Source organism: Vombatus ursinus, unplaced genomic scaffold (genome assembly GCF_900497805.2).
Source record: "Vombatus ursinus unplaced genomic scaffold, bare-nosed wombat genome assembly UNPS02014816.1, whole genome shotgun sequence".
NCBI classification, from domain to species: Eukaryota; Metazoa; Chordata; class Mammalia; order Diprotodontia; family Vombatidae; genus Vombatus; species Vombatus ursinus.
This window is the reverse complement of record NW_020954594.1, coordinates 671,288-680,931: the sequence shown is the minus strand read 5'-3', so window position 1 is coordinate 680,931 and position 9,644 is coordinate 671,288. Positions and strand designations below refer to the sequence as shown.

Below are 9,644 nucleotides of genomic sequence, written 5' to 3'. Positions count from 1 at the left end.
ACACACATGTACCCTTTTCTTTTTTGGCTCTATCCTCTTTCCTGTTCTTACCTCTTCTCTCTCTCCCTTCTTCCTTCACTTTCTTCTTCTTCCTCTCTGCTTTTTTCATCCCAAAGTTTCTGGGGGAAACAGTGGTAGTTTGGGCCAAGGCCATGGCAGAGTTTTCCTGGTCAGGGAAGATGTTTGCCCCTATGCCTGGGCCTTGGCCACCAACCAGCCTGCTTCTCTATTGGTTTTTCTTTTGTTCCCCACTCTTCCTTCCCCAGCCTGGTGCTGCTGGTGATTCTCAACATGATGCTGTTCTACAAACTCTGGATGCTGGAATATACTACACAAACTCTCACCGCATGGCAGGGCCTGAGACTCCAGGACAGGTAACCGAGATCCATCTCCATCCTGTACACAGATCACCAACCTCCCCCGCCCCAATCCACGACAGAGCCCTTCTTCCCAGCGAGGAATGGCTCCTTTCTGGTTTCCCTTCTGGTCACTTTTTGGGGGTGGGGTTAGGGAAGGGAAGCAACAGCAGGAAATGAGTGGAGAGTATAGCACTGTGATGTGACTCTCTATCCTCTAGGGGTCTGGGAGCACAGGACAGTCCTCTGAGCATAACTCCAGCTGCCGGGGTGACCCTTCTTGTGCCCCACAGGTTACCCCAGTCCCAGACAGAATGGGCTCAGCTCTTAGAATCCCAACAAAAGTATCATGACACAGAGCTCCAAAAATGGAGGGAGATCATCAAATCCTCTGTGATGCTTCTAGACCAGGTAAACACCTTCCCTGCCTCCACCCCCACTCCTCCCCTTTGCCCCTCTCCCAGGGCACCGATTAGCCAGCCTTCTCGAGGAGCCACTGTTGAGGCCTTGGAAGTGGGAAGTGCACTCGGGTGTTCCCTGTTCCTTAGAGCACAGCACAAGAGCAAACAAACCCCTTTGGGCAGGAGAGATTTATAGTCTTGTTCCTTACACTGAAGGAAGGAAAATGATGTACAGTGAAGCACAGGCATCCAAGGAAGGTTGGAAAGCCTTCCTTGTAGTCCCAGGGATCATGTAATCTTCTCATGTTTAGTGTCTTGCTCTGTCCTCATATGTAGTGTACTTCTCTGCCTCAGTAAAAGCATTTGGAAGGAAGGAAACAAGCATTTATTAAGCACCTAGGCACTGTGCTAAGCACTTTATAAATGTCTCATTTAATCTGCACCAAAAACCTGGGAGAGAAGTGTTATTTATTATCCTCATTTTACAGCTAAGGAAACTGAGGCAGGCAGAGGTGAAGTGACTTGCCCAGGGTCACATCGCTAGTAAGTGACCAGATTGAACTCAAGTCTTCCTGATTCCAGGATGCTGCTTCCAACAGTTTAGGTACTCATTCTTGTCAGGGTACACCCCAACATCATTTATATTCTTTGCAGCATAACACTCTTTGTGGTCTTGTCCAAAGTACTATCTAGCTATTTAGGGAAGTAATTTTAAGTCGTAATCCAATATTGGCCCAGTTTTAGGACAACAGCTCCTCCACTCCACTCTTCCCAGACTTAATATATCCATTAAAGTCTTGATTAGTATGGATGTGACTATGGATTCTTGAAGCCTCTGCCAGAGAAACCTGAGTTCTGTTAGGTCCCACCAAGCTAGAAGGGTTTTGAGCAGAGACCAAGAGATAGAATGGGTATCTGGCATTCAAAGGACGACGTTCATTGGGACGAGGGTGTACTAACACTAATGCAATATCAGATCAATAAAGAAAGGTTCCCTTGTATGATTTCATTAGTGTGGGGTTGCCCCCGGTGTGGAAGCTCTCTTTTCAAATAGAGATCAATAACTCTGTTAATCAGCACAGCCTTAGAAAATTGCTTGGGTCACGGAAAAAGGTTAAGTGACTTGCCTTCAGTCAGATAATGAGTATTTGTTAGCCCTGATCTCAGGTTTTCTATATTTCAAGGCTGTTTGTCTGTGCTGCCTCTCAAGCTTACCTTGAAGTAGTCAAATTGGCAGGAGCATCCTTTTTTACATGCAGAAAAAATTTAAAGCTGGCTAGATATGACATCTAGCACAGAATCATCATGATTTTTTTCATATTGATCATAATAGTGATGGGAAGACCAGGTAGAGCTTTTAAATGAATTCACTGGTCAGTGCATCCCTGAGAGCAGGGCAGAACACTCTCAGGATGTTCAGGATTATTTTGTTGGCAACTTAACATAATGGATAGAATGCCAAACACAGAATCCGAATGACCTAGGTTCAGAACTCTGATTCTAACGCTTATTAACTATCTTACTTAACCTCTCTGAGCCTCAGTTTCCTCATCTATCTATAGATATCTATAGTATGTTCCTCATGTGGTTATTGTAAGGTTCAAGTAAGATAACATATGTAAAGTCCTCTACAAATGTAAAAGTTGTTATTATTATTATTGGTACTGCAAAGGCAGTTAGGGAGTAGAGTGGATAGAGCTTTGGGCCTGGAGTAAGAAAGACCCAAGTTAAAATCCAGACTCAGGCATTTTCTAGTTATATGATCCTGGGCAAGTCATTTAACCTCTGCTGCCTCAGTTTCCTCAACTGTAAAATGGAGATTATAATAGCATTTACTTCCCAGGGTTGTCTTGAGGATAAAATGAAATATTTGTAAAGCACAAAGGTTGTAAACCTTAAGGAAATATATAGATGCTAGTTCCAATGATTGTAGCTATTACTGGTAATAGTAGTAGTAGTACTACCACTATTACTACTGGGGTCCTTTTTCCCAAGCCCTCCTACTCCCTTGGTCATATTTAGGATCAGTTAGTCTTAAAGCAGTCATCAGAAGTACATTTTGGTTGTTCAGTTGTTTCCGTTTTGTCTGATTCTTCGTGACCCCATTTGGGTTTTTCTTGGCAAAGATACTAGAGTAGTTTGCCATTTCCTTTTCCAGCTCATTTTACTGATGAGGAGACTGAGGCAAAGAGGGTTAAATGACTTGCTTTGGGTCACACAGCTAGTAAGTGTCTGAAGCCAGATTTGAACTCAGGAAGATGAGTCTTCTTGACTCCAGGCCCAGTGCTCTATCCACTGAGCTACCTAGCTGCCCATTTTACCACATCTAAGATATCATTTTCCATTCTATTGCCATATTAAAGGGCTATGTTGATAAACCAAGAAGTGTGACCAGACATAGGCCGTGAGAGTCTGGAAGGAACTGAGGATGTTGAGCCTAGAAAAGGCAGTGGGAAGACATGATAGTCCTCGTCAACTTTTTGAAGAGCTGTTGCATGGACAAACATTGTCAGTTGTTGCAGAAGGCAGAACCAGGACCAGTGGGGCTTTTGGCTTAGTATAAAGAACAGCTTGATAACAGTTCCTGTCAATGGAAGTTTTCAGGCAGAGCCCTGTGGAAGAATTTCATGCTCTGAGTGGGAGGTTAGGATAGAAATAATACTGATCTTGGAGTCCTCATTTGTGGTTTTGATCCTGGCTTTGTCACTTGCTATCTGTATGACCTTGGGGCAAATCAGTTTAACCTCCCTGGGCCTTACTTTCTTCAGTTGTAAATTGGGGGGTTGGAATCGATGGCCTCTAAAGGCCCTTCTAGTTCCAAATCAGTGGTCTCTGTGACCTGAGTTCAAATCCTGACTCTGCTAGTTACTACCTGTGTCCTACCTATTTGTAAAATGGGGGAGGGGAGGGAGGCGTTGGACTTGGCCACCTCAGAGGTCCCTGGATCTATGGTTTCGTCATTTCACACTTGAGAAACCTTTTCATTCTAAAATCAAATTTCCCAGTTCTGTGGGATATTCCCTAGAAACAAAATGCTGACGTGATGTTGGGGGAGTAGGTAAGTAGAATAGCTTTGAAAAATAGCTTCTCAGGAATGAAGGTTCAGGGAGAATTAGGCCAGGGCTTCCCCCACACTGTGTGCACTGTTAGTTTCCTTGAGCAGGTAACCCCATAAGGTCACACTTTGCCTTAGGATCCTGGCTCCCTCGAGCTCCTTAACTCAGTTGAATTACTTTGATAAGTATTTGGTGATCCTTGTGGAGGAAGCCAACTCAGTGCATGTACTTCTTGGGTGGGGTTGGCCTCCCCCTGTCTTACAGATGAAGGACTCGCTAATCAACCTTCAGAATGGCATCAGAACCCGGGACTACTCATCTGAAAAAGAGGAGAAGAGGAACCACTATCATTGACAAGGCAGGAATAGGGGTGACTCCAGAGGCCTGTGCAATACGTGTACATAGACCATATAAATATATATATATAAATATATATATATATATACAGAATATAAATATATATTATATACAGATTTTAAAAAGAGATAATGCCTATGTACCAGGAGAAGGAGCAGGACTGCCTCCTGCACTGGCCGGAAAAGCAATTTCTTTCGGTGGAGGGCAGGGGGCAACTCCCAGCACCAACCCTCCCAACCTTCTCTGTCCCCCCCCAGTCCTTCCATCCCCACCCTTCCCTTGCTGGCCATCCCTTGGCTGTTTGAAGGGAAGTGAAGTTGAGCCAAAGTCATGCTTGGGCGGGCCCTGGGGTCTTGGATAGGAGTCTCAAAGGGGCATTGCTATGGTGCTTCATTCCCTGCCCTCCATTTTTTTTTTGGAGAATTGGAAAAAAAAGTGGGGGGAGGATTCTTCTTTCCCCACCATCCCAGCTTATCCTGGATGCCCAGATGTGGGGGACAGGTTTCAGGCCTCCAACTGACAGAGGGGGCTCCACCTATATCCCACCATGAAGGGCCACCAAGGAAAAGTGGACCTTCAGCCAGATGGACAGGACTTGTTAGATAAGCCAAAAGGCAGTATTTGTGGGATTTGTGGTGGGATGGGAGGGTGTGGGAGTGGGCAGAATGGGAAGGCTTTGAGACTGAAGAGTCTCTGAGAATTCTTTGCAAACTGCTGCCTCCCCTGGCCTTCACTGGGGTCCTCCAGCTCAAAATACACACAGACTAGGGGAGCACAGGTCTCTCATTTTCTACTCTCTCTGATGTTCACTCAGGTTAGGTCTGTGTAAAATTAAGTTGCTTTTGAGTGCCTGAAATTCTGCTGTCTTCTTCCTCTACCCCCTCCCCAAAGAACATTGTTTCTTAGAACGTGTAAAACTTATATGATTTTGTTAAGAACTTATTTTTATCAGTTTTAGGGCCAGAAGGGTGAATAGTTCTAATTCAATTCACTTTGAGCCAATGCTGTAAAATACCCAGTGGGGGTAGGAGTAGGGTGGGGTCGGGGAGGAGGCCTTGAGAGAATTAATGACAAGGTCATGTGTAGGAACTGACAGGGCACAAAAACACACTGCAAAGGCCTTCTGAAAAGGACTGAGCCCAAGCTTATACTTCTCGTCCTCAGGTGGTTGCCAGTGTTGTTTTTCATGTGCTCCTTTTGCCCCTCAGCATGTAGACCCATGTTCTGTACAGAAGGATTCTGCTCTCTAGTTGGATTTCATTTCTGGCATGAAAGGAAGGGTCTACTTGACAGAGGGGATGAGGACCAGGGCAGCATCTCTTTCTCTTTCATAGTCCCTAATCTAGCTAGTATTTAGGCTTCTGAATAGAGGAGGAATTGGTGGAGGAAAATTCCCTCTGGCCTTTGGGTTTAGGAGGTGTCATGGAGTAAGGGGATGAAGCTGGACTGGGGACTTGAGTCATCACTGTGTTTTTTCTTAAGAATTGAGACACTAGTCAGGCACGTGGACCAGAGGGATGGATAGTATCCAAGCCTGGTCTGAGTTGGTAAGCTTCTTAGCTTGGAACTCCATCTAAGCTCTACCCCCTAACTACACTGTTTCCCCTTCTAAATCCAAGGGAGTCCTGCCTGAAATAGACAGAATCCAAAAAGGAATATTGAACTGGAAAGGGAAAGGGACCAGCAGCAAGGCAGTGAGAAGGGCTCTTTAGATGACATAAACCTTCTGGGCTCTGGGAAGCAGGGATCAGGGAAAATTCAAGAACAGAGATTGTTATAAAAAGAAGATAGTTTTTACTGATCTCCTATATTGGTGTTTAACAAATAGTGGACTTCTGTTTTTCCTGGTGGCCAGGCAGAGAAGGCAGCCTGGGAGTGGGGGCTTTGGGACCTCCATAACCGCAGTATCCCAGGAAATCAAGCAGTAAGGGGAATTAACATGAAATGTGAATGTCTCTACGGAGTGACCCTTTCTGAGGTGGGGACAGGGCTTAACTTAGAATGGGGGTGAGAAAGTTAAGATAATGGAAGATACATTCCCAATAGGAGTGAGGAAAAGGGTTTCATGCTGCAGTTGGTTCCTGTCCCTGCTGCACCCTCAGAGTACAGCCTGAGATCGGGATTTGGAGAGATAAGAGTGATTAGAATCCCTGAGGAGGGTGGATATCTGCATAAGCCAGTGCTGCTTCATGAAACACTGCCAATCACCCATTTAGCAGCTGTCAACTGAAGTCATTTTTCTCTGGCCCAATTAAGTAACCAGTAACTGAGTGAAAAAGGCTGGGCAGGGAACTTATGAATTCATTGTAAAGGAGGGAGGCAGTTGAATGACTTGAAATTATTAAACTCCAGAGTGGCCACAAGCCAAGATTGCTCACAGGAGCTTTTGGGGAGCAAGAGTTGTAAATTATCTTATTTATTTTATTTATCATTATTTATTTCATTGAGAGCTGCTGCCTCCCCCTGGCTGTGGTGAGGTCTTTTCAGATGGCTTCAGAAAGGTTCCTTGGGAGGAGGACGGAGATTCCTCTCCATCCTCCCTGTTAAGCAGAGAGGAGAGGGCCACACACTGCTCTTCCTTAGCTCCTTCCAAGCTGTGCTAAGCAGGACAATTAGTATCAAGAGAGGGCTTCTTGTTGTGTGTGTCTGGGGAGAGGAAGAGCTATATGTAGGAAATACCCAGGACCTTTCTGGTGAGTAGAAACTGGGACAAAATGTGTGACCTTTGGAGAGTTATTTTGACTTCTTTGAGCCTCAGTTTCCTCATCTGCAAAATGAGGGTGTTTAACCAGACATTCTCTAAAGCCATTTCCAGTGCTATGATTCTATGATGCTAGGGCTAGGAGAAAGGCACCAGCCTGGATCCCTCCCTTCCCTGCAGCAGAAAGTCCAGTGGCTCCAAGGACTTCTCTTATTCAGGAGAAGGAACCTCAAGCCTTGCAAATAAGATAGCCCCCTCCCCAAGGCTTCTGACCCTGGGCTACCCACAGAGTAAAAGCAAAGACAGTAACCTGGTACTTACTACTGGCTTGTCATCCATGGCCACTGTAGCCCCAGACTGGTAGCGCTCTCTGCAAGGGGCATTCACAACCACCACCTGCCTTATTTCTGTTGATTGGAGATCCATTTCCAAACAGAGAAGAAACTTGATTTCATGTATTTCCTTTGGGGTCCTTCAGCAGAGGGGAGGGTCAGGGGCCATACTGGGGCTGCATTTGCAGATTGGTTCTTCATGCCAAGGCTTGTGTAAAGACTGTGGATGGAGGAGGAGCAGCCACCAGGTATAAACAGTTTAGAGGAATGCAGTTGAATCACCCATGGAGATTAGCAAAGTATGATCCCTAGTTTATTCTCTGTAGGAGAACAGCCACTTGAAACCTGCAATTTGGAAGCTACTTCCAGATTTCATCAAGAGCCAGGGCCAAGGAGTTAGTTGTCAGTATTTGAGGAGGATAAAATAGCTAGGCTGAATTCTTTCAGGAGCCTTTCAGGACAGACCCTGCTGGATTAGGGCTTAGAGTTTTCCAGGATTACAGAGGAGTGTCAGGGTAAGGTATTTATCCTAATTGGCAGGAGCTGGGTGGGCTGTGAGACAGTCCAGAAAAATCAGTCTGTCTACTAGCTCAATATTCATCCAAGGACATGTTTCCTCCCTCCTGACCTCAGTTTTTCTTTGTTTGAGGATATTTACTCACTTGGATTTCCTGTGAGTTAGAAGAGTGGGCTGGCTGGTGGATTCAGTGAAGTCCACCCTCCCTAGAGGAAGCTCTGAGGACAGTCCTCCTCTTTGGGAATCTCCATCCACTACTTCCTTCATCTCCTCTTCTGCTGCTCACCCCCCTCCAAAAAAAAATAAACAAAAAAAACCCAAACCCACTTAAGAGTTTGGTTAACTGTGAAGTGCTTATAGGAGCCTCCAGAGAACGGAGAACTTCAGGGCATTGTACCTAAGGAAAGGCAGAGGAAGGAGATTGAGCAACCTTGAGCAGAGCATTAAGTAGACAGCCGGCTCCTTTTTTAGACTGTGCCTCAGGTTCCTGAGACAGCAGCTCAAGGGCGAGGCTCAAGGGAAGGGGCTAGGGGAGGAATATTTGTGATATTTGTGATCCCTCACAAGATTTTTTCCGTGCCATATCATGCTGCTTATCTAGACGTGCACGGCAGCCAAAGCTAGACCCTCCCTTACCTTAACCCTTGAAGAGACAGTACCCTCTTTTCCAGGTATCTGGGAAATGGACTTTCCACTCCCACCTCCCATCAAAAGACGTCTTCCCCTGGTAATTCCTCTAACACCATTGCTCCTTTACTGTGTCTCTAGGCTGTGAGACAATCACCCCTTCCCCTTTATCATTCTCCCTTATTTGGGCAGGCTGGCCTCGCTCCTTTTCACCTCTGTTTCCTTCCAGAAAATGTGTTTTTGGTTCTGAGAGGAACATTTTTCTGGAAGGCCACCTTTTTAACTACCTTGCTTTCCTAGTGTGAAAGCAGGAATTTTGCACATGGCGTAGAGAGCTCTCCTCCCTCCTCCTCTCTGCCCAGCCTCGTTACCTCACTCCTCCTGCCCTGGCTGGTGGCGTCTGTGACGGGACCAGGCCGGATCCACTCCTTGCACCCAAACCCCAAACCCCCAGCCCATGTTCCATGTGACAAGCACAGCTCAGGGGTCTTGGGCATCGTTTTCCGTTGCAACTCATGGTCCTCTCCAGGCCTGGGAACCTGGACCAGAGTCGCGGCTGCTAGTGAGAAGCACCTCTCCCATCATGGGTAGCTGATGCCAGACGATCTCCCCTACATGTGAAAGCTTAAAAAACATTTTCTTGCCTCCCTTGCACCCTGCCTTTGGCCCCCTGCTCTTCTCAATACAATGTGGCACTTTGCAGAATCAATATGGCGGCCTCTGCGCAAGGTGGGAAGACTGGGTAGCAGCTGGGGAGCCCATCCTGGACCTAGTTGCCAGTTGCGTTGAGCACGTAGGGAAAGCAGCATTTTGCCAAGCAATCCTGCGTGGATCCCAGCTCTTCCTTGCCCCACACTCTATGGGCCGGCCCAGAATTTGCATGGACCATCTTCCCCAACCCAAGGTGCTTTTGTTCCCCACTCACCCTGGGCCCCAAGTTGAAGAGGAGGGAGGGGGAAAGGCTACAGCTGCCCCTGGGCAACCCTGGAGGTGTGTTGGGTGGGTGGGGTGCTTGGGAAGGGGGAAGAGCACCGGTTTGAATGCAGTCAGGTTGTCTGACTGTCTTTTGTTTGGTACTATAACTGTACTTTTGCCTGGCGCTGCGCGCAAGGTATGAAACCGGAAACTTACTGCTAGAACCTAGAGACATACAAGGCTACTCAGCCAAATCTTAATGTAAAGTAGCTAGAGCCATGGAAGTATGGTATGAATTAAAGGGAAAAAAGTATTGAACAAACTAAGACAAAATGGCTTGTGTGTTTATTGACTGCCTCTTTGGGTTTCACAGCCCCAGATG

The 9,644-nt window shown here is 46.4% G+C and overlaps 1 protein-coding gene across 11 annotated transcripts in view; it reads left to right on the top strand.

The window, feature by feature from the left end:
• Positions 1-9,583, top strand: part of LOC114023019 (protein Aster-B) — a 327,519-nt gene extending 317,936 nt beyond the window's left edge. For all 11 annotated transcript variants that reach the window (XM_027835502.1, XM_027835504.1, XM_027835503.1 and 8 more), the window contains 3 exons: positions 267-374; positions 650-767; positions 4,078-9,583. In XM_027835502.1, coding sequence (XP_027691303.1) covers positions 267-374; positions 650-767; positions 4,078-4,167 — 316 coding nt within the window. In that variant the 3' untranslated portion in view covers positions 4,168-9,583. The remainder of the gene's footprint in view (positions 1-266; positions 375-649; positions 768-4,077) is intronic.
• The last annotated feature ends 61 nt before the right edge of the window (positions 9,584-9,644 follow it).